The following is a 25,060-nucleotide window of genomic DNA, read 5'->3' as shown; positions in this document are numbered from 1 at the left end:
AAACGAATAATAAGTCCCTGATGTAGGTATTTGGACTAAAACCTACTACAACTACTACTACTGCTATCATCTGAACATTTACTCCAGCACGCACAGTGCTTAGTATGTATATGCTGAAGTATCTTATTTAATCTCATAAATCCTATTGGATGTGAGTGCCATTATTATCCCTCCTTACTGATGGAGAAATGCCACACAGCTAATAAGTAACAGAGCTGGGGTTACACCCCAGAGCTAGCTGGACCTGAAGCCTATAACTAATCTATCCTGCAGGCTAGCAGAGAATATCTATAATGTGGCAAATTCCCTTTTGCTTTCTTCGTGGGGAAGCTACCCAAGAGCCCACTGAGGCCAGAGGCCAAGCCCGAGCACAGGGAGTGTGGGTGGGCACCAGCCTGCTGAGGCAAAGGCAACGAGCATCTAAAAGAGGACCACATTCACCTCATTTGATCCTCCCCGACTCTGGCAGTGGGAAGACAGATGGGATTACTCTCTGTTTTATAAATGGGGAAACAGACCCGGAGGGGAGAAGCATCCTGCCCAAGACCAGTAAGTGGCAGGCAGAGCAAGGATTCACATCCTGTTTCCTGACTAAGTTCCCAGCTCTTTCTATTGTGTCGCAAAGCAGCCTGTGAGGTCCTTGGGGTCATTGTTCTCATCCAAGCACATTGAGCCAGGCCCTCCCCGGAGGAAAATGGGGCACAGATATCTTGAGCCTCCCACACCCCACTGCAAAGCCAGATCGCCTTGTGAAAGACAGTCCCTTAATAGCTTGGGTTCTGGAGGGAAACCAAAAAGGGTATTTTATAAGTAACCATACTGAACACTTACTGCTTTTCCATCATTACCAAAAAGAACAAGTCCGTTTTTGGTAACGAGGCCAGGCTTCTTGGCACCTTTAATTTCCAGTGGTTCTCCAGGAGGCACGGAGCTGTTCAGTAGTGAAGAACCATAGAACGTGACGATCTGATAAAGAGATCAAACCTCTGAGTGGGTGCGTGCAAGCAGTACTCTCAGCAAAAAAAAAAAAAAGGTGGGATTATCATTTACGAGAAAATCGGGACACCCCATGTGAGAAACTGTATCAAGCATCTGTAGAAATGACACAAAGCAAGAGATAGTCTGCGACTATATATTTGAAGAATTTCAAAAATGCCCCACATCCAGGCAACATGAGCGTATGTACATTGATCGTCTCTTCACAGTGACACAAAGGCGAATAAGATAAGCTCTCGCAGACTTTGCAGGCTGGAGGTAGGGTTTTTGAGGGGAGTGGAGGTGTTGGGGGGGTCAGTGAGGGCTGATACAGAGCAGAAAACAGACTATTCTAGTGCAGCGGATCACTGACGAGAAGTACAGGGGGCTTGTGGGTGAGTTCATGGAAACGGGGCTGGATCCAGACTGTCACAAAGATAACTCGACACCAACTGATTTGTTATTTTTTTATTTTATTTTTTTATCCTCACCTGAGGACATTTTTCCTTTTTTTTTTTCAGATAGAGTGGGAGAGAGAGAGAGAGAAACATCAATATGAAAGGGACACATCAAGTGGCTGCTACCCCACGACCAACCAAGGCCGGGGACAAACCGCAACCGAGGTATGTACCCTTAGCAGGAATCGAACCCAGGTCTCTCTGGACCGCAGGTCGACGCTCTAACTGCTGAGCCAAACTGGCCAGGGCTGATTTGTTATTATAATTCTATGACTATCCGCTTTCATTTATTGAGGACTATAAGAGTTAACATTTACTGAATTCTTATGGCAGGGACCAAGTGCTTAAATGAATTAATCATTTAATCTTCACATAACCCATAACCGATAAGGAGCTACTATTAGTTCCATTTTACAATCAAGAAACCAAGGCCTTGGACCCAAGGCCCCAGGTTACACAGAAAATAGTGGCAAAGCCAACAGAGCCTGGGGCCAGGAATTGAACCTGCAACCAAGGTAAGTGCCCTTTACCAGGAATTGAACCCAAGACTCTTCCGTCCGAGGACTGACACTCTAACCACTGAGCCAAACCGGCCAGGGCAGATCCCACGCTCTTAACCACTGCACTAAACTTCCTCCCTTGGTCCTTCATCGATCCCACATATTTTTATTGGCACCTCATATGCACTCAGAACCCTGCCTAAATGCTGAGATTCACAAGACAACAACTTGAAGCCCTTATCCCTAAAAGGTTCACAGTCTAGTGGGGGAGGAGGGATCGATAAATAGAAACACAGTATATAATGCACCATGTCGGAGGTAGGCAGGATGTTGTTGGAACCCAGAGGACGGACACTCAACCCCAGCAGGCTGGGTGTGTAAGCAGGCCAGGAACCGACTTAGAAGAAGTGAATCTGAGAACCCGAGTTCAGTTGCGATTTCCTGGGGGTCAGACGGCCCTCGCTGCTCTGTCCCTGCCCACCACCCCCACCTCGTTTAGTCCCTTGCCTTTCACACCTGCTGCCACACCAGACCCTGGCTTCATTGCGAGTATTTGACCGGGTAATACACTCTCCTATGTCTGGCTCTTTACCTCTTTTTCTTATTCTCCACCTGTGACCTTTTCTCAATGTGCAATCAAACGGGTCAGATTTCCAGGAAGCCTCTCCTAACACACCTGGGTCTGGGCCTCGGGTATGTGGAGTTTTGTCTCACTGCATTATGAGTGTTCGTTCACTTCTCTGTCTTTCCCATGAAACTGCAGACTCCATGAGAGAATCCCAGACCCTCATCGTGACCAAGGGAAGACCAAGGAAGCCTTGAGTTATGTCTAATACCTCTTACAATGGTAACATGAAAGAAAAAGTTCCCTAGAACATACCTGTCCATTTATCTCTGTCCAAGCTCCAGGGACTTTATCATGACCTCGGATCCAGTTATGTAAAACTTCAGCAGACTGATCCCAAGAAATCTAGGAAAGCACAAAGCACAGGCTGAACCTCCTGATGCTGACAGTGCCAAAGGCAACAGAAACATTTCTCTCTGTCAGAAGTAGAAGTGGGTGGGGTGGGGGCGACTGACTTGGGGATCTACCTTTGGGCAAAAATGGTACATTGGGGACCACTTAAAGATCGAGGGCCATGAATTTTGAAACGTGTTACTGAGTTGGTATAAATACCTCGGCATTTTCCTTTCTCTGGATGGCTTCATATGTTGCCCCTTCTTCTGGCTGGGGAATCCGAGGAGCTTTTCCATCAGCTATGAGTTGAACAGCTTCCACCTAAAGCCGGAAATGTTACCTGTGTTACAGCCCAACGGGCAACGGTGGCATGCCCTGTTTAACTGAAGTTACACTGGATTTCTACATAAATCTGTCCAGAGAGGCAGACTATGATACTAACTAGCATTTCTTCACATCCATCTGTGTGCTAGGCAGTGTGGTTGATACTTCATGTGAGATACTGCTTGCAACATCACACCAGTCCTGCAAGGTGGATATTATTATTCCTGTCTCACAGATGAGGAAAATGAGGTTTGGCTCAGCAGTTAGAGTGTCAGCCCACAGACCAAAGGGTCATGGGTTTATTTCCTGATCAAGGGCACGTATCTGGGTGCAGGTTTGATCCCTGGCCCCAGTTGGGGTTGTGCAGGAGGCAATCAGTTGATGTGCCTCTCTCGCATCAATGTTTCTCTCTCTCTCCCCCCCCCCCTCCTTTCCAACCCTATCTAAAAATCAATAGAGCCCTGGCCCATTTGGCTCAGCGGTTAGAGCAATGGCCTGCAGTCTGGAGAGACCGGGTTGGGTTGCCGCTAAGGGCATGTACCTCGGTTGCAGTTTGTCCCTGCCCTGGTTGGGTCATGTGGATGGCAAGCACTCAATGTGTCCCTTTCACGTCAATGTTTCTCTCTGTCTCTCTCTCCCTCCCACTCTACCTGAACAAAATATCAAAAAATGTTCTCGGGTGAGGATAAAAAAATATCCCTGGGTGAGGATTAACGCCCCCCTCCCAAAAAAAAGAAAGAAAAGTTAAGCAATTAGCTTGAAATTGGTAGATGTCAGAAGAAAGATCTGCATCCAAGTCTATCTCTGCCAATTATCAAGTCTGTAGTTCCTTGTTTAAACAAATTTCAACCTCTCCTTAATGATTCAATGGGAATTTCAGGTATATAATTGTAAAATAAGTCATTATGAGTTATTTCTACTCATCATGATGATTCCAGACAGTGATGCAATGTTATATGTAAATAATTCAATGTGCTTTCTAGCTTAGGACATCTGGAACTTAAGAAAGTTAGCATTGCCCTGGCCGGTTTTGCTCAGTGGTTAGAGTGTTGGCCCGAGGACCAAAGAGTTGTGGGTTTCATTCCAGTCATGGCCATGTACCTCCATCGCAGTTCGGTCCCTGGCCCTGGTCAGGGCCATGCAGAAAGCAACCAGTCGATGTGTCTCTCTCACATCGATGTTTCTCTCTTTCTCCTTCCCACTCTATCTGAAGATGAATGGAAAAATACCCTGGCGGAAGGAAGGAAGGAAGGAAGGAAGGAAGGAAGGAAGGAAGGAAGGAAGGAAGGAAGGAAGGAAGGAAATACCCAGGAGTTTGATTGCCTTTCAGATGTGTCCTGCATTCTCTTCCACACCATATTTATGTTTGCCTTGGGTAGAGAGCCTCTCTCCTTCACTGGGAGATCTATGTGAGCTCAAGTTCTCAGCTTTTTCTCTAAGCTCTCACAGCAGCTGACCAACCTCCCCAAGAGCACATGGGGGAAGCTGCCTGAAACAAGGACATGTTTACATCTCACTCATTCTACCCACTTCTAGCTCTGATATCAACTGGGCTTAGGCACAGGGACCAGGTCTGAGCAAACGCCACTGAACACACATAATACTATTTTTATTACTATCATTTTTGAGCACCTATTGTGTGCCAGGTGCTTTATACAAATGCCATTTAATTTTCAAAACAACTACCAATCAGGTGGTATTAGCTACATTTTATAAATAAGGAAACCAAGGCTAGAGAGTCTAAGTGACCTGCCTATTGTCATACAATAAATGAGTGGTAGAATGAGAACTTTGATGTCATTAAATCATTAAATGATACAAACAAACCATTGCTCTGCTCCCTCTGAAATTAAAGGCTGCTGCTCTATATCAGCTTCCTGCCCATCTCTGTGTTGCTACTTCTACCATATCAAACTCTGGAAACATTAAATGACAGTAAAATTGTCTTTCAATACTTTTACAGGCTTATATTGTTTACTTTGTGGTGTACATGCTCTTAGCTTTTTACCCAGGGCACATCTGAACACATAGAGCAATACCAAAATTCACCCCATTATGCAGACTGATTTCAAATGCTTTTGAAGGAAGTCCAAATTACAGAGCAAAATTTCTTTCTTCTTTTATTTTTTTTAGAGCATTTTTGTATTTATCTTCAGATAGAGTGGGAGGGAGAGAGAGGAAGAAGCATTGACGTGAAAGGAACACATCGAGTGGCTGCCACCCGCACGACCAAACAGGGCCGGGGACAAACTGCAACCGAGGTACATGCCCTTAGCGGGAACCGAACCCAGGTCTCTCTGGACTGCAGGCCGATGCCCTAACCGCTGAGCCAAACCGGTCATGGCTCTCTGCACTTCTTTACAATTACTCTTATAAACAGGGTTGGAGATGTAAGTATTTGGCAAAATAATTGAAGCAGTTTCATTGCTAGTTCATCCATGTGATCACTGCTCTCAGAAGATCAAATCAGCTTTACAGACTAGAAGTTTTAAAGTTCAGATTTCCGCCCTGGCCAGTTTGGCTCAGTGGTTGGAGTGTTGGCCTGCGGTCCGGAGAGACTTAAGTTCGGTTCCCGCTAAGGGCACGTGCCTCGGTTGCAGTTTGTCCCCAGCCCTGGTTGGGGCGTGTGGGTGGCAACCACTCGATGTGTCCCTTTCACGTAGATGTTTCTCTCTCTCTCTCCCCCTCCCACTCTATCTGAACAAAATATCAAAAAATGTCCTTGGGTGAGGATTAAAAAAAAAGTTCAGATTTCCACACTAAACATACCATCCTTTTGGTAAATGTAAAATCTAACTTTGTTTTTCAGATTTATATTTTTAGTAAAAATTCTTAGGAGCAAATTTCCAATAAAAGAAAAATATCTTTACATTTTAAAGGTTGACTAAATTCTTTTTGATGGCATAAACATACTGACCATGGCCTTGATTCCTTCGGGGAAAAGAAATCGATTATAAAGTGCGTCCACTGTGTCATTGGGTTTGATATCACATGACCTCTGAAGAAGGATAGGTCCTGTGTCTAAACCGTCATCAGCCCAGAAGACAGAAAATCCAGCTTTCTTATCTCCCATAATTAGAGTCCTGTGGGGAGAAAAAAAGTTTCAACTTAAATGTTGGTTAACTATCATAAAATGATGAATTAGTGATAGTGTGGCAGGATAGTAAGAAGCTGGGAAAATTCCTCGGCAAGTGGAATGGAGAAACTGACACAGGAAAATTAAACAAATTCAAATAGTTTGGGCAGCTTGCAGCTAGCTTGTGAATCACAAGATCTTATCTTCTCCAGCCAAGGACACTTGGGAGCAAATGGTTACTACCTCTTTCCTAACCAGAGACTCTAAGGCAGGAGGATGGGAAGGGGGAAAGAAGGGAGTTTATCTCACCCACCGAACAAAGAAGTCAGCAGTCTTGGAACTTGCCAAGATAAAATCGCCAGATGTTCTCATAAATTCTCAGAAAAGCTACAACAAAGTAAAAGGGGGACCTTGAAATCTAGTCTGTTGCCCAAGAGAGCCAGCAGAGGAACATTGAAACCTATAGGGAGAAGGGTATAAAACTCCTGAATTCCCACCACGTGGGGCGCTCAAACTAGCTGGGTGCCTGCTTGTGCTATATGCCAAATGTATTTTTAATACATTTGCTTGGCCCTGGCCAGTTTGGCTCAGTGGTTAGAGCGTCAGCCCATGGACCAGAGAGACCCAGGTTTGGTTCCTGCTAAAGGCATATACCTCAGTTGCAGTTTGTCCCCACCCCAGTTGGGGTCGTGTGAGTGGCAGCCACTCGATGAGTCTCTCTCCCATAATGTTTCTCTCTCTCTTTCTCCCTCTCTCCCTCCCACTCTATCTGAAGATAAATGCAAAAATGTCCTTGGGTGAGGATTAAAAAAAAAAAAATTTGCTTGCCTTGCTTCCTTAATAAATTTGCTTGCTTTGCTACAACACTGCTATCTGTAGCTCATCTGAAATCTTCCTTACAAGATTAACAGGAGCTGACCTGGCCGGTTTGGCTCAGCGGTTAGAGCGTCGGCCTGCGGTCCTGAGAGACCCGGGTTCGGTTCCCGCTAAGGGCGCGTACCTCGGTTGCAGTTTGTCCCCGGCCCTGGTCGGTTGTGCGGGTGGCAGCCACTCGATGTGTTCCTTTCACATCGATGTTTCTCTCTCTCTCTCTGTTCCTCTCTCTCCCTCCCACTCTACCTGAATAAAAAATGGAAAAATGTCCTCGGGTGAGGATAAAAAAAAAAAAGATTAACAGGAGCTGAGGAGGGAACAGCCCTCCTCCTACGACTCTAGTAAAGTACAAGGTAGTTACAATGGAGAGTTGATGGTAAATGAAGCTACTGTGAGATATTAATAGTAGAGCCAGAAGATATCACCATTCATAAAAAGCGGTATTTAATGGTACTGCTATTTTATGCATCCACATGCATAAAATGTCTTGTTAACACATACTGATGACTTATAGCCTACTGAAAAAGGCATTAGAGTCCATCATTATTAACACTCACTGACTCCCTGGTATCAGCTTTCTACTGCAGCAACAAGTAATTTTTCCTACCTGCGTCCAATTCTTATATCGTACTTGACCCTGTATTAGGCAGAATAAGATAATGGAAGATAAAACTGAGAATACTCAATGCAACGTGAAGAGGAAAACTGATTATTAATTTAAGTTGTGTAATTCAGGAATATGTTAGAGCTAGAAGTAGGTCTAGATTGTCTGAATAAATTGTAGTAAAAGATGGTTGATTAATTCAACTATTTGTATTTTGGGCTCTTTAAAACTTAGCCTAAGAGAAAATGCCAGCCCTCCGGAAGTTTATAATACTTGCAATAAGTAGGATATGTGGGCAAATACATATAAAAGCATATCAGATAACAGCCTAGCCCTGGCCGATTTGCTCAGTGATTAGAGCATTAGCCTGCGGTCCAGGGAGACCCAGGTTCGGTTCCCACTAAGGGCATGTACCTCGATTGCAGTTTGTCCCTGGCCCTGGTTGGTTGTGTGGGTAGCAGCCACTCGATATGTCCCTTTCACCTTGATGTTTCTCTCTCTCTCTCCCTCTCACTCTCTCCCTCTCACTCTATCTGAACAAAACAATGAAAAAATGTCCTCGGGTGAGGATAAAAAAAAAGATAACAGCCTAATATAGACTGAGCCATGCTCACGATTTAAATCATTTTTACTTCTCTAAACAATTAATCAATCCAGGCCTAAATCAATCAACCAATCAATCACTCTTCAGAAATGTTGAAGAATTAATTAGCATTATGTTATCAAGATCCTTGAGGATATCCATATACTTTGACCCAATGATCCTGCATGTAGAAGCAATGTGAAATGAAAAAAAAAAATTACAAGTTTAAGTACACAGATATGTTCTAGAGTACTATTTACAGAGCAAAAAAAAAAAAAAAAAAAAATCAATTTATGTAAACAGATTTCAAATACAATGAAATGTTCATCACACTTAAATTGTGTAGATTTTTCTGCCTATTCAATAACCTGACACTGAGATATCTGGGAGATAAGCAGGTAAAGGAAAGAAGTTAAGAAGGTGGGAAAGGCCCACCTCAACTCACAACATAGTGTACCTATGGTATCGGGTACCTATAGTATACTGGGGATTGTTCTTGATACTGGGAGATACAGCAATAAGATCATTAGGCCATAGTCAATGAATATAATTTCAGGTAATTCAGCATTTATGGAAATGTACTTGAGATGTTCTATGCAAAAAACAGCTCTAAGGTCAAATAGTTTGTTAACACTGCACTCAGATTTCCTCCTGGAGTTTATGATGCTAATATAAAGGCACATACTTCATGCTCTAACAAGTCAGCAATAAAGAAATCCAGCATAAACCAAGGTTGTCTGGCCATAGAACCTTTGCTTAATATCTAGTTACAGCCAATTCTTTCTGAACCGCAGGCCGACGCTCTAACCGCTGAGCCAAACCGGCCAGGGCAACAGCCAATTCTTGTAACCTAGTTACAGACCATTCTTGGGAAATGCTGTTTTGTCTTACGCAATACCTCCAACTCTCAGGGCAGTTCAGGCAATAGTAGCAATCATGCAGGACCTCACAATTGTTCAAACATACTTAGTTCCTTGACCACTTAGGTAAGAAACAGAAAGATTATGGGCAACAGAAATAGGCCCATCTTCTCTGTTATTCAAAAAATCTCACCAGTTGATAGCAGAGGCTCCTCTGTGCCTGGGAAGGATGGACGGGTGATAAATGATGGAACCGTGCTTTGGACTGTCAATTACATCCATGGGGATGAACTGTGTGCAGAAAGGAAGCACGTTTAGCTCGGCACCCACGGATCTGTAGGCCTCTGCCACCTCCTTTATGGTCTTGCCCTTGACTCTCCATCTAGGGAACTTGAACACTGGGGTCCCATCTTTCTCTGCGGCCAAAGCTGAGCATGAGAGAGAAGATTGTTTTCATTATAAATAATTTTAGCCATAATTTGATATTGCAATGGATTTATACATTGTAATTTTATAGCTTTGTCATTTGCAAATAAAACATGGTGAAGAATAATTTAGACTCTGGCTAGGATTTGACCTGTTACAATTTTACTGTGAACCATTGATTTTTCTAATGTGATTTTTATCTATACATTTAAGGTATAATGTTTGAATTCAAACGTTTGTGGCTAGATAACATTTTGAGGTTTTAACTGAAGCTTTTTCTTTTATAGATCAAAATGTGTACCTCTGTTACTGATCGAGGCATTTAAAGAACATTTGCTTGTGTTTTAGATTTGGAGCCTGGGGCCAACGCATTCCCAAGCAAATGACACATAACCTCCAGCACAGTTGGGAAGCCTCAAGTTTCTTCCCATTCCTGCTTCTTTTTTTTTCAATCCTCACCTGAGGATATATTTTTTTTTCTATTTATTGTCAGATAGAGTGGGAGGAAGGGGGAGAGAGCGGGGAAGAGAGAGAGAAAGAGAAACATCAACATGGGAGGGACACATTGACTGGTTACCCCACCCCACCCATGACCTCGACCAGGGCCAGGGTCCAACCACAACCAAGGCACGTGCCCTTGGTCAGAATCGAACCTGCAACTCATTGTTCCACTGGCCGACACTCTAACCACTGAGCAACCAGCCAGGGCTCACTTCTGCTTCTTGAAGGGATTCATTTTCATCACAGGGAAAACTAAACCAGGACACAGTCCCTGCCAAGCAGGCACATCCCAAAAAATGAAGAAAGAAAGGAGCTGAGCTGAGCCTGTCTAGTTCCTTCTCCAAAGTTGGCCAATCCGATAAGTTGGTGGAGAACTTATCGGATTGGCTAAGACTGAAGAATACAGGCTCCCTGTAAGGGTTCAGCCACCCTGGAGCAGATCCGAGGCTCTGTCCTGAGAAAATGTCCCTTCTAAAGGAATGATGCCATTCTACCTACCTCTGTGCAATGAAACGGCCCTCCAGAGCAGACAGCACAGGCGCATTTTCCATACTAAAATGTCATTTTTACTAACCACATACCCTAAAAGATTAAGTATATTTATTTTCCATCAGTAACACAGAGTGACTACATTTTAGGCTTTTAACCTATATTTTTGTGGTTCCCTTTCCTCCTCTTCATCCAATCATCAGTATTCACTGACTCCAGATGGGATGCCTACCCAGTAAATCTTGAAGGACTCTGGCCATCAAGGTGATGCCTTGATCAATTCATTTGGAAGAATCTGAGAGACTGGTATAATGATGTTCACAAAATGTAAAGGTTCATAAAATGTCCAAAAACTGTAAACAACTCAAATGTCAGATGATAGGAAAATGGATGGTTTAAAAAAATATGAAATTGGGCCTGGCTGGTGTGGCTCAGTGGCTGAGTGTTGACCCATGCACTAAGAGGTCGCCGGATGAATTCCCAGCCAGGGCGCATGCTCAGGTTGTGGGCCCGATCCCCAGTGAGGGGCATGCAGGAGGTGGCTAATCGATGTTCTCTCTCATTGATGTTTCTATTTCTCTCTTCCTCTCTCTAGAATCAATAAAGAAAAAAATATTTTTTTAAAAAATGAGAAATTGGAAGAAAATTGTGAAAGGTTAGACTGGGAAAGAAAAATAAATGGAAGAGACTTAAAAACCTACTCCACTGAGACAGGCTGAGACATCCAGGTGTTCTCTCATATTGATTTTTCGTTGCTCTAGTTGACTATTCTAATAATAAGAATAGTTAGCTGCTGTCATTATATGTTTTTTTTATCAACCAAGTGCTGAGCACCTAACATACATTATCTTATTTATTCTATGTGAAATAGGTACCCATGAAGCTTAGTGAGTTTAACTAACTTGCCCAAGATCACCCAGCTAGTAAGTGGCAGAGTCAGAATTAATTTCATTATTACAGAACATACACTGTTTACCACCTCTCAGTTTACTCTATAAGCCATATTGGTATATTTTCTTTTCTAAGTTATGCCAGGAGACCAAACGTCCCTGACCAATGGAAAGCAGGTCTTGACCCTGGGAAAGGTATGAGGGAAAAGTTCATTTCTCCGGACCGCAGGCCGACGCTCTAACCGCTGAGCCAAACTGGCCAGGGCGAAAAGTTCATTTCTTAGGACATACTCTGAAAGGTCTGAGTCACATGCTTGCAATTCTTCTAAAGTTCATGTACATGATAGAGACAGCTAGGTGACCCCCCCTTCATCCTTTATCAGTGGATTCCTATCATTTAGTTGCACACATAGCCACACTGAATAAAATCTATATTTCTCAGCTGTCCTGCAAATTGATTTGGCCTGTAAGTAAATTCTAGCCAATGAGATTACATGTAGGAATAATATGAGCAACTTCTGGATTATACCCTTAATGAAAGAATTGCCCTCAACTTTTCTTCGCCTTCCTGTTTGCTGGGATGCTGAGTTGATAGTCAGGACTGCAGATGCGACCTTGGACCACGAGATGAAGCCCAGTGTTGATAATGGCAAAACAACAAATAGAAAGAGGCTGCACTGTGAAATACAAAACTGTCACAACAGCTCTGGTAGCCAACCCAGACTCGAGAAACAGACTTCATCTAAATTTAAGGTAATATTATTTGGGGTCTCCCTGATACAACAGTCAAACATGTCTTTGCAAATATCACCACACAAAACTAGTGAAAATAGGTAATGATGAGACAGGTAGTCCTAGTAACAGGAATCATTCAAAAGCAAGATGTTGGAGCCATGTATAAAAATTCATGAGGCAGCTTCCCTCAGAATTTCCCAGGTTGAGGAAACCTTTTTCTGATACAAGGATAATTTCTAAATCAAGTGATTCAATTCATGTGCATATGGGCTCTTGACCCAACTTTATTTTTTAGCTTGACTCCTAAAAAACAATATTAAAATACAATATTTTAAAAAGCAATAACAAGAATTAGGATAAACCCCAGAGCTGCTTCTTCCAAGAAAAAGAGTAAAATCTTAGGGTTATTAGTATTTTGTTTTCCAACCACTGTGTTGCATCATACCAGTGACTCATGAAGTACCAAGTCATAAGCCAATATTTCTAGACACTAGTCCTATGCTTAACCTGTTTTATCTGTAGACTGTTTCTCTCTCTATGTCTTGCACCCTTTCTTGGGATGACTATAGCGTGCAAATCAGAACCACTCTGCAGGTTTGCTCGAATAATGGCTGTCTTCTTTAGCTACCTTAATCACCAGGCAGTCCTGGCTATAATTTGTTCCGAGATAGGTGCCTTCTTTATGACCCCGCATCAATATCTATGATTGGGTGTGGCCTTCCCTGTATTCCTGTCAGCACCTCTGCATCAGATATTATTCTTTGGAAAGTCACAAGTGCAACTCAAAAAAAAAAAAAAAACATGGAATACTCTGGTGGACCTGATGATTACCACAGAGGTAAGTGGAGAAACTCGATATAACAGTGGCCTGCCTGCTCCTTTGTCCTGGGGCCACACAGAAGGGAGAACTTCATACTCTGTATCCACCAAGCCAATAGACTTTGCTCGATGAGGCTTTCAATAGGTCCAGTGGATGCCTCAGAGCCCAGGAGGGAGGCATGCAATCTGGGTCTCCTGGGCCTGTGGCAAGTGAGTGGAAGTACGGAAATGCTAATGAGAGATGAGGCTTCTGAGCTGCGTCCCAGCCTGCATGGTGGAAAGGCCAGTTCAAAGTCCTTGAGCCAAGATACACTCACCCAGTGGGTCAGCTTTTCCATCCTTGTCTGGAACTGTGAACACCCCCACGACTCGATGGCCCTCTTTGCAGAGGTGGTTGTAGACCTCTTGTCCAAAGAGGCTCTGACCAATAAGGGCCAACTTCAGCTTGTTTTTGAAATAAACCTGTGAAACAATTTAATGATGACAGATGTTAGAATGGATAGAAGACATATGGAGTATATTCCTTTTTCAATCATTCAAGATGACTTGAGGACGACAAAAGGCTCAAAGATCTACTAAATAGTTTTGCTGACACACACACACACACACGTATATATACTCATGAAAATAATTATATATATAATTGGTGAAAAATATATATATATATTAGTGAAAATAATTTCACTCCTAAGTATTCCTCATGTTTTCTTTGCTCGAAATCCCTTGATTATTCATCGTAAACATGAGGATTGCATAATTTTTACAAGGCACTTCAACTCCTTGATGCAATAGGCAAGATATTAACAAATAAGCTAAGTTACATAGTTAAAAGTAGTTTAATTCTGAGCAAGATCCATTTCAATATGACAATGCTTTTATGCCCCTGCAGTATATAAATTAGAACTGTACTCATTTCTTACCCACAAAAGAGGTCACAAGCTAACATGTAGTATAACATAAAGGTCAAAAGCAGACCCTAGCCCGGCTGGCGTGGCTCAATGGAATGAGCATCGTCCCATGGACTGAAAAGTCCCAGTTCGATTCCTGGTCAGGGCACATGCCCAGGTTTCAGGCTCGATCCCCAGTAGGGGGCATGCAGGAGGCAGCCAATTGATGTATCTCTCTCACATTGATGTTTCCATCTCTCTCTCCCTCTCTCTCTAAGAAAATCAATAAAAACATATTTTTTTTAAAAGCAGACCCTAGAGTTAGAGTATCTGAGGTCCAAACCTAGTGCCACCCACGTGTTATTAGTTGTGTAGCCTTAAGCAAGTAACTATTTTCTGCTTGCCTTTTTATAATCTATAAAATGGGAATAATAATGTCACCAACTTCATACAATTTTGAAGTAAATAACTTAATATGCAATAGGATTAGTGCAGTGTCTGACACCAAGTACTGTCCCCCCTTATTGATTTTAGAGAGAGAGGAAAGGAGAGGGAGAGAGAGATTGGCCGAGAGAGAGATAGAAACTCGATGAGAGAGAACATCGATTGGCCGCCTCCTGCATGCCCCCCACTGGGGATCGGGCCCACAACCTGGGCATGTGTCCTGACCGGAAATTGAACCAGCAACCTCTTTGTGCATGGGGTAACGCTCAACCACTGAGCCACACCGGCCAGAACCAAGTACTGTTTAAGTAAAAGCTTTAATAACATTTTAAAGGTTTCACTACACACTAAACACTGTTTTATGTTTTTATTTTTTTATAAAGCTCAAAATTCCAAAATCCTTAGTAAGTGGATCCAACTCACTTGGCCTCAAAAAGTGGATTGATCTAATGGATCATTCTTCATGTTCCTTGTAGTTTTCTTATAAGTTTGCACAAAGTCTTTTGGCTTTAAACCTGACCTGAACTGACATAATGCTATTCATAGTCTTTATAATATTTGTAAAAATTATATGAATATTCATGTTTTGCTGCAGAAAAATTAATGTCTTTGGTTACAGACACTGTCCAGACCCTGCTGTGAATTGTATGTAATGGACTAAGCATCACATTAGCTAAATTGAATAATTCTGAACCCCAAACACATGTGGCCCCACACATTTCAGATAAGGCACTGAGGCCTCTACATCACTTCATTTTATGTGACTCACACAACTATCCTATTATTATCCCCCATTTTATTAATGAGATACCAAGGCCTAGAAATGTCTAGTATATCCCCAAGGTCCTGCTGGAAGACAGGAGTGCAGCTGGTATTTGAATCCAGGTGTCTGACTCCAAAGTCTATGTATGTACTTAAATATCAAGTCATTAAAATGAGCTACCATCACCCATCTGTTCTCATCTTCTTTTTAGGAAATTAACACGGATGCACAAAAATGCAGTGACTGTCAAGAATATAAACACCACAGACATAAGAATAGTACTAAAGGGGTTAAAGTTTTTTTTTTTTTTTTTATTGATTTTTTTAGAGATAAAGAAAGGGAGAGAGAGAGAAACATAGATGTGAGAGAGAAACATCGATCAGCTGCCTCCTGCACACCCCCTACTGGGGATGGAGCCAGTAACCCGGGCTGTGCCCTGACGGGGAATCGAACAAGGACCTCTCAGTCCATGGGATGACATTCGATCCACTGAGCCACACCAGCTGGGTTAGGGGTTCAAGTTTTTAAGGATTGTCTCTAAGCAATTATGCCTTCTGTAAAGTCTCCCCAATGGAGCCTTGTCACAGAGCTTAAGGTGGTGAAAAGCCACCAGGTGAGTAGGCTAAAAGCAGAATTGTGGGTGCAGAGAGTGTAATTAGAGGGTCATGAATTCCCAGGCGTTTTCCCTTTTGGTGACAGACCAACCCCAAAACTCTTTCCACCTTTATTCCTCCATGTTAGAATTAGAATGTTTCCTCCCTCAACAATGGGATTCTGAACTAGTAAAGCCTCACTGTGAAAATCTGATTATAAGGAGGCTTAACTTTTTATTCCCCACTTTATTAAGGGCATGAATGGCATCCCCTTTTAAGCATACAGGCTCACACCTTCCCTGTAATTGATCTGATAGTTAAACAAATAAGGTTTTAGTTTAAAAATCCTTTTCCAGCCCTGGCCTGTTTGGCTCAGTGTTTAGAGCATCGGTCCTCAGACGAAAGGGTTTCTGGTTCGATCCCGGTCAAGGGCACATATCTGGGTTGCAGGTTGATTCTCAGCCCACATTGGGGTCATGTGTGAGGCAACCAATCAATGTGTCTCTCTCACATTGATGTTTCCCTCTCTCTTCCTCTCTCCCTTCCACTCTGTCTGAAAATCAGTGGAAAAATATCCTCAGGTGAGGATTAACTAAAACAAAAACAAAAACAAAAAAGTCCTTTTCTAGGACCAGCTGAAGTTTCTATGCCAAAAGAGCCTAGAGCTTCAACGTCTAACAGATACTTGCAAGCGAATAAATTAGCTCTGTAACAACAGTACAATTCGCCTAAGAAAATGTGTGACTATTTCATTTCTTCTCATCAAAAAATCTGAATGTTCTGTAAACATTCCATCTTCAAATCCTATAATTAATGCTGTGGCTTGAAATAGAACTTACATGTTGGCTATCTTACAAAATTTGACTTTACCTCATATCATCACCAATGCCAGACATTTTAAATATCTGAAATACTACTCTTGAAACTCAGGAGCCAAGAGGCTGAGCTGACTCAAATGTCAGCTTTCATCTGATTGTTTGGAGTTCAAATTCAGATTCAACACGCCTCCAGAAAGACAGAGTTTAAGGAAACTGCGTCAGTTTCTTTGGAAATACTACATTCATTGAAACATTGTCCCAGCTCATTGCAAAGGCTGGTTACAAAGGTGAGTTTCGAACACTGAGAAATTTTCAGATGTTAATTACTTTAAGTGTGTGTTTATAATGAGTTAGAATAATTTAAAAAACAACAACAACAAAAAACTGGATCGGGATATTTTTACCTTAGTCTTATTTCTCCAAATATAATCTGAAGACTCACTGTCGGTGTTGGCAGAATCAGCCGGGAGGGTATATTAAAAATGTGGATTCCTGGGCCCCATCCCAGGCCCAGGAGGCTGCGTTTTAACCAAGTCTCCACTGACTCACAGGCATAGAGTCTGAGGATCTCTGCTTTCTGGAGGGTGCATGTCTGCCGACTAGAAAAAAGAGTCTGCCCTGGAGAGTTTGGATCAGAACGAAGGGGTATAAATATTGGCAAACATCCCTGGCCAGTTTGGCTCAGCGGTAAGAATGTCGCCCACAGACCAAAGGGTCCTGGGTTTGATTCCGACCAAGGCCACATACCTCAGTTGCTGTTTCTCCCAGGCCCCGGTTGGGGTTATGCGGGTGGCAACCAATCGATGTGTTTCTCTCTCCCTCTCTATCTCTATCTCTATCAAAAAACTATTATAATAAAATAAAAAAAGAAATATTAGCAAACAGTTTAATGAGACCCTGAGTTATTTTTATATATATATAAATATATATCACTTCCTTTTGATTGCCCAGTGATTCTTGGAGGTAGGCATTATTAAGCCATTTTACAGTTAAAGAAATTGAAACACAGAGAAGTGAAGATATAGCACAGAGTCAAAAAGCTACTAATGGTAGTCTTGAGATTCTAACGCTGGTTATTAACCCAGTACCCATTGTTCTTCCTTAACACCAGCTGTCCCATCTTGAGTTGAGCTTCATCAATTAAAATCTGAATAATAGCCCTGGCCAGTTTGGCTCAGCTGTTGGAACGTTGGCCTGTGGACCAGAGAGTCGTGAGTTCGGTTCCCTCTAGGGGCACATACCAATAAATAAATAAATAGGCAGTTTCCATTAAAAAAAATCTGAATAATATGACCTGGCCGGTTTGGCTCAGCGGTTAGAGCATCGGCCTGCGGTCCGGAGAGACCCGGGTTCGGTTCCCGCTAAGGGCACGTACCTCGGTTGCAGTTTGTCCCCGGCCCTAGTTGGTTGTGCGGGTGGCGACCACTCGATGTGTTCCCTTCACATCGATGTTTCTCTCTTTCTCTGTTCCTCTCTCTCCCTCCCACTCTACCTGAACAAAAAATGGAAAAAGGTCCTCGGGTGAGGATGATAAAAAAAAAAAAAAAAAAATCTGAATAATAATAGTATCTATCTCATAAGGGAGTTATAAGGATTTAGTGGGATAAAGCACGTGATGCATTCATGCAGTGTGTGTCAATAGTAAACGCTCAATAAATGTTAACAACTATTATTATACCATAAGTAACACCTAGGCAAATAAAAATGATGATAATGGATCTTTCCTACTGGGAATATACCATGAGCCTGGCACTGCATTGAGCTCTTTTCGTAATTCAAAAAAACATATCAAATGCTTATCATATGTCTTTAATCCTCACAATGACCCATTTTACAAATGAGAAAACATAGTTGCTCAGGGAAGTTAAGCAACCTGGCCAAGGACAGGGTGAGTAAGCAGCAGAGGCAGGATTCAAACTCAGATCTATCTCACTTCAGCAGATGCACTTCTATGGCTTTCCTATGCTGAAGGCCCATCCTATTTTCTTTTTCTTTTTTATCCTCATCTGAGGACCTTTTTTTTGCATTTATCTTCAGATAGAGCAGGAGGGAGGGAGGAAGAGTGAGAGAGAAACATTGATGTGAGAGAGACACATGGAGTGGTTGCCACCCACACGACCCCAACTGGGGCCAGGGACAAACTCCAACCGAGGTACATGCCCTTAGCAGGAACCGAACCCGGGACTCTCTCGTCCAAGGGCTGACGCTCTAACTGCTGAGCCAAACTGGCCAGGGCCCATCCTATTTTCTTTAAATAGGAAAAGTGTGGCAACAGTTTGATAGGTCAGTTGTGGGAAGCAGTTTCATTAGACTTCCTAAGGGTACCATGAGGGTCCTGACAGGGGACAGCACCATTCTAAAGGCTCTGTTGGGGCCTGTTACATTGGTGGGAAAGAAGAGGGGGCATCAACTGACGCACAGCATTTCTAAACCTGGGGATAAGGGCTGGTATCTTGGGGTTCTCTAAAGATAACATTCTGCATTAGAAGAACCTTTTGCAGGGAATAGAACTTTTGCTTTTAAATAAGCAAATATTGCTTTTCCACGCTATCCATACCTTGGATATGGATATGGAATTCTTCAAAAAGCAAGTTAATATAGACTCTGATTATACTCCAAGAATTAAAACAAAAAACAAAACAAAACCTAAAACAAAAAAAAAATCAAGTTTCTGTAGAAAACTTCAAGGCACCATGTTAAAAGTCTGCCCCGATCCGCCCTGGCCAGTTTGGCCCAGCGGTTAGAGCATCGGCCTGCGGTCTAGAGAGACCTGGGTTTGGTTCCCACTAGGGACACGTACCTTGGTTGCAATTTGTCCCTGGTCCTGAGGGTGGCAACCACTCGATGTGTCCCTTTCATGTCGATGTTTCTCTCTCTCTCTCTCCCTCCCACTCTATCTGAACAAAAAATGGAAAAATGTCCTCGAGTGAGGATTAAAAAAAAAAAGTCTGCCCCGATCCAAAGCTCTTTTGTGAAGTAGATGCTACCCTAATAGAACCATTTGAGTGGGGTATAAAATAAGGCCAAGCTATCCACATTAGGAATTGTGAGAATTGACAGTGTTACATGAAGGATCTTTACACACACACACACACACACACACACACACACACACAACAACAACAACAACAACAAAGTAAGTTTTTCTGAGACAGAGAGATACCTAACACTTAATGGAGCTTTCAGGACATGTGGCCCCAAACCATGCCCGACACTGTGCAAGTTTTATTCAACAAGCATATTTTGAGCACTTATCATGTTCTGGACATAGGAGAGGGCAGAATTTGCAAATAAGGTGAGTGTGCTTTTTGTTTTTGTTTTTGTTTTTTGGCCCACAGAGCATATGTAAAAGAATTAGGAGGATTCACATTAGCAGGCTGAATTTCTGATTTCTCCTTAAAACAAGGTTTGTCAACCCTGGTCTACATTCCCACATAGCAACAGTCAGCTGGAGCTGAGCAGTGGGTGCCCCCTTTACTCTGGACACGGTCTCTCATTCCATCTAACCCAAATCCTTCATTCGTTTTACCTGTTTGGCCTCTGCTGGCATTTTTCTTTGGGACCCTTACACTAAAGATATAAAAAAAGATGTGATTCCTGTCCTCAGAAGTTCACCAGTTAGTAGAGCAGACACACATGTAAAGACACATTGGTACCATAGCGTTGGGTTAGAGAGCACAGGGTGAGTCTAGAACAGGGAAGACATCCAAAGGAAACTCCTTAACTGAACCTTACATGATTCATCTTGGGAGTTGGCCAAGAGAAGGGTGGGATTTGGGGAGGTGCCTGGGGAATTCCAGGCAGAAGCAACAGCAATTACAGAAGAGATGAACGAGTGGGCAAGGCGGATCCGTGTTGGAAGTCAGGTAATGACAACAGTGACACTAGGGCAGCGGTCCTCAACCTGTGGGTCGCGACCCCGTTAGGGGTCGAACGACCCTTTCACAGGGGTCGCCTAAGACATAACAGGAGCATAATTACAGTTATGAAGTTGCAATGAAAATAATTTTATGGTGGGGGGTCACAACATGAGGAACTGTATTAAAGGGTCTCAGCATTCGGAAGGCTGACAACCACTGCTCTAGGGAGAGGCAAGAGACCTATTATGGAGGGCCTTATCTATGCCAAATAAGTTGGATCTTATTATGAAGACAATGATATCTATTGAACTATTTTAAGCAGGAGAGTGGTACAGTCTTATTTCTACATTGACAGGCCACTTAGGTGAGGCAGGAACTAGCTTCTAGTGAGCACCCCCTTGTGTCTGAGAATTTAGCAGATAAATGATGAATATAAAAGTTGATTTAATAATTCGCCTTCAATATATTCACAGGATGTAGTTTGGAATAATGTTAAAGCCCTTGTTACTTTATTATAACAAACTTCTGTACTAGTAGAAGCAACAGATTACACTTTACATAGAGGTAAATCTGTGCGAGATTCAATCAAGTTTCAAGATACCACCATAAAGGACAACCTGTGCAACTGGATTTTCCTATTGCGTAATCATGCAAAGAACATAGTAATGAGGACTTTCTTCGATATCTGGCCAACATTTGTTGTTGTTCTTTTGCATCCTAAAAATGATAAAAGATTTTTTAAAGAGGGATGTCAACATAGGGGCTATTAGCAGGCAAGGCCAGATGGGGATGACCAACATCTGGAGAATGGAGAGAGCTTGTGGGTGAGAATGGTGACCAGAGACCATTTCAAAGACTTTGAGTAAAGAGGGACACAGTCTCCAGTCTGGAAACAAACTCCAGTCCCTGATAGAGAGGAAAGACTTAAGTCATAGCAATTACCTGTAGTATTCTAATTGCATTGGATTTGAAAATTAATTTTAATTACACATATAACACATACACAAAATCTTTTTTATTAAAAAGCAATGATCACAGATAAGACTGGAATCCCCTGTGACCACCATTCCCAACCCAAGTCTCCTTGCCCCTCCACAGAGGAAACTACCATAGTACAGTTTGGTGTACATACTACAGACCTTTCTTAACATTTACATACATGGGAATATACACATAAAATATTATTTTGTGTTTGAAAAATAATACAAATAAAATCATATTATGTGTAATGTTCCATAATTTTCCTTGTCAGTACATATAATTCATTCTTTAAAATTGGGTTCTGAGAGATTTTTTTCATTCTGCTTTTATACTAAATTCAAAAAAGCGCTGTGTGTTTTTTCTTTCTTTCTAGATGACAGTATACTTTATATACAGTAGATGCCCTTTTTGGTGTACAGTTCTGTCAGTTTAGACAAACACAGTCATGTACTCATCATCACAATCAAGATAAAAAACTGTTCCATCCTCCACCCCCACAAAGTCCTTTATATCCCTTTCTCAATCCTTCCCCCATCTCCAGCCCCTGACAACCATTGATCTTTTTGCCTATGACTAAGTTTTACTCATTCTAAAATGGCAGATGAATGGAATCATATACTTCATAGTCTGTCTTCTTACATTTAACATACAGACTTGAGTTTCGCCCATGTTGCATGTATCAGTAGTCCATTTCTCTATTTTTTTTTTTTCTGAGTAGGATTCCACTGTATGGATAGATACACTACAGTGTGTTTATCCTGTCACTAACTGAAGGACATTTAAGTTGTTACAGTTTTTGGTGACTATGAACAAAGTCTATAAACATTCATAAATAGGTATTTGTGTAAATAAAAGGTCTTCATGGGTAAATACGTAGGAGTTCAATTGCTGGGCCATAAAATAGGTATATGTTTAACTTCATAAAAAACTGCCAGTTTTTCAAAATGGCTGTACCATTTTATACTCCCACCAATGTTTGATTTTGAACAATTCTTTTTTTTTAAAATTTTTTTCTTTATTGATTTTTTTTTTTTTTTTTTTTAGAGCGAGAGGAAGGAAGAGGGAAAGAGATAGAAACATCGATGAGAGAGAACATCAACTGGCCACCTCCTGCATGCCTCCACTGGGCATTGGGCCCACAACCTGGGCATATGCCCTGACCTCTTGGTGCATGGGTCGACACTCAACCAGTGAGCTACATTGGCCGGACTGATTCTGAACAATTCTTTTTCTTTATCCTCACCTGAGAACATTTTTGCATTTATCTTCAGATAGAGCGGGAGGGAGAGAAGGAGGAAGAGAGAGAGAAACATCGATGTAAGAGAGACAATGAGCGGTTGCCACCCACACGCCCCCAACCAGGGGTGGGGACAAACTGTAACCGAGGTATGTGCCCTTAGCGGGAACCAAATCCGGGCCTCTCTGCTCCGCGGGCCAATGCTTTAATCGCTGAGTCAAACCGGCAGGGCTTGAACAATTTTTATAGAACACAGTCCAAAGGATGTATCCTCATTTTCTATGGAGCAAGAAACACTAAATTCTTTACTTATTCCTTGTCTTCCTTTTGGCCATTGAATAACCTGCCTTCTTCCCAGTCACACGTCCCTGTTCTTCGACGTGCATTCCTGAGTATAGTCAGATGCGGGCCCCTGACCCCTCACCATGCATGGTACTTCCCCACATACATGTTTTTGTTTATGCTATTTACCACGTAGTATGTTCACCATTTACTAGTCAAATCTTAAGTAAACCCCATTATTGTAATCTTTTCATTCTTCAAGACTCTTTGCTCTCCAAAAAAAGACAATTCAATAAAAGGTGTCCCTTGCTCTCTTTCCATCCAACCCAGATTCCCTTGTGCCACATGGCAGGAGAAAGCTAAGGAAAAATCCAGTGCACTGCTTCGGACAGCAAGCAAAAGCTCTACCAGAGCCGGTCTCTTCTTCCTTATTACTATTTTTTAATGAATGCTTCCAAAATTACAAGAATTGGCTGCATGGGGTAAAGTGAATTCTCATTGTTTGGTACTGTCTGAGGGATGAAAGCTTTTCTACTTATGCCACTTTGGATCAGTTCTTGGTGTTACTCAGGACGTCTCCCTGCCTCCAAGTTTTTTACATTTGAATGTGTACATATGTAATTATGGCTTTGGCAGAGAAGATGAATAGAAAGCAAATTCTTGTATAACACAGCAAACATTCACTTCCTCTAAAGAGATAGAGTAAACGGGAAGGATGTTTTCTCTTCCCTAAACAGTTTGTAGTCTGCTTAAATACAAGGAGACATCTCTCCAGAGGCCCCCAAAGTGCTGAAGGCAGTGCCGCATGGAACGTGTCTGCTCTCCTTCCATTTCTTGGAGGAGCTGATGCAATTTCAAGGCCCGGGGCTGGGCCAAGGCTTGGTTCTTGCTGCAGTTTACGAATGTTCCAGAGTGGCTGCTCCTGCAGCGCCTAATATTCTTGCAGCCTGAAGCTCAGGAATAATGAGTTTACAGCCACCAGCAATAAGTGCCACTCTCTGAATGGACCCTGCAAGCCAGTGGGGAGCGCTCACACCTCTCGGGCCACGGAGGAGGACCCTGCTGACTTGATAGTATTCTCCTCCAGGAGATGGTCGCAGTCCTGTACCTTGGCTCCAGCTTGTAACCAGGGATCTCAGGATTGAAATGAAAAAAAGAAAGGAAGCCGACTCTGCCCTCTTGCCAAGCGACTGTTCCCACCTGTCAATCCCAGCCGGATTTTAGATGTTCAAAAGCTGCGTGCTTGGCCCCTTCCTCATAGAAGACAATGGCACGCTTGCCAAGCCCCATCCAGGACCCTCCCCGGACTCTTTCCTGCAGTCTCCCACTTTAAAAAACATTGTCTTGGCTTTTATCTGTCTCAACATCGCTGCCCACCGCTTCAGCCCCGGGGTCTGGTAATTAGGCAGGGGTGAGAGCCGAGATGGGGAACAAGGGGCGACTCACCCGACCGGTGGAGAAGCGCCGGAGCGCCTGGCTGCCCCGTCGCAGCATTCTGTCAAAGAGCGCTGGTGCAGGCGGTGTGGCGGCGTGGCAGGCGGAGGCTCGGAGGCTGGGGAGGCTCAGCCTGGGCGCGGCCTGCAGCTTCTGAGCCCCTGGCGGTGCGCTAGCTGCTGGCTGTCAGGCAAGCCCAGGAACCCCGCCTCCGGCCCCACCCCTCCAGCTGGCAGGGCTCGGTGGCCAATCGCGTGCGATTGGGCGGGGCGAGCGCCGGCCTCCTGGAGTCTCCTGGCCTCAGACCTGTTGCTGTGCTGATGCCTGGAGGTGGAATAGCTCCGTGTGGCTAGTTCTGTTCCAGTCGCGCTCCAGGTGCTTACTGGCTGTATGATCTACCAATTACTCAGACCCTCTGCAGTACATAGGGATCTGCCTTAATGGTTAATCTAATACTCCAACTCACGTCCATAATACAGTCCGGAGAAGACAACAGGCATGCCAGTGTGCTTCGAGCTACGGAATTGAAGGCGTGGGGGCACCTTCGTTATGTAAGGATCCTGATACCTATCTCATAGGCTGATAGGATTTAATGAGAGTGTGTGTATAAAGCACTTGGCAAGGGATCTGGCACAGAGCTGGTCCTCAACAGATGATTGGTAGATGACACATAGATAGATAGATAGATAG

At 43.0% G+C, this 25,060-nt stretch overlaps 1 protein-coding gene across 1 annotated transcript in view; it reads right to left on the bottom strand.

Moving 5' to 3' along the window:
- ALDH1L2 (aldehyde dehydrogenase 1 family member L2) overlaps positions 1-24,471 on the bottom strand; it is a 60,495-nt gene extending 36,024 nt beyond the window's left edge. The window contains exons 1-7 of the mRNA XM_036251456.1: positions 24,383-24,471; positions 13,389-13,533; positions 9,405-9,639; positions 6,133-6,298; positions 3,111-3,212; positions 2,814-2,903; positions 832-966 (exon numbers count right to left, since the gene is read on the bottom strand). Of these exons, the coding sequence (XP_036107349.1) occupies positions 832-966; positions 2,814-2,903; positions 3,111-3,212; positions 6,133-6,298; positions 9,405-9,639; positions 13,389-13,533; positions 24,383-24,430 (921 nt within the window). The 5' untranslated portion in view covers positions 24,431-24,471. The remainder of the gene's footprint in view (positions 1-831; positions 967-2,813; positions 2,904-3,110; positions 3,213-6,132; positions 6,299-9,404; positions 9,640-13,388; positions 13,534-24,382) is intronic.
- Between the last annotated feature and the right edge of the window lie 589 nt (positions 24,472-25,060).

The sequence above is a fragment of the Molossus molossus genome, unplaced genomic scaffold (assembly GCF_014108415.1).
Source record: "Molossus molossus isolate mMolMol1 unplaced genomic scaffold, mMolMol1.p scaffold_m16_p_10, whole genome shotgun sequence".
In the NCBI taxonomy this organism is placed as follows: Eukaryota; Metazoa; Chordata; class Mammalia; order Chiroptera; family Molossidae; genus Molossus; species Molossus molossus.
The sequence above is the reverse complement of the archived record's forward strand: the minus strand, read 5'-3'. Positions and strand labels throughout refer to the sequence as shown.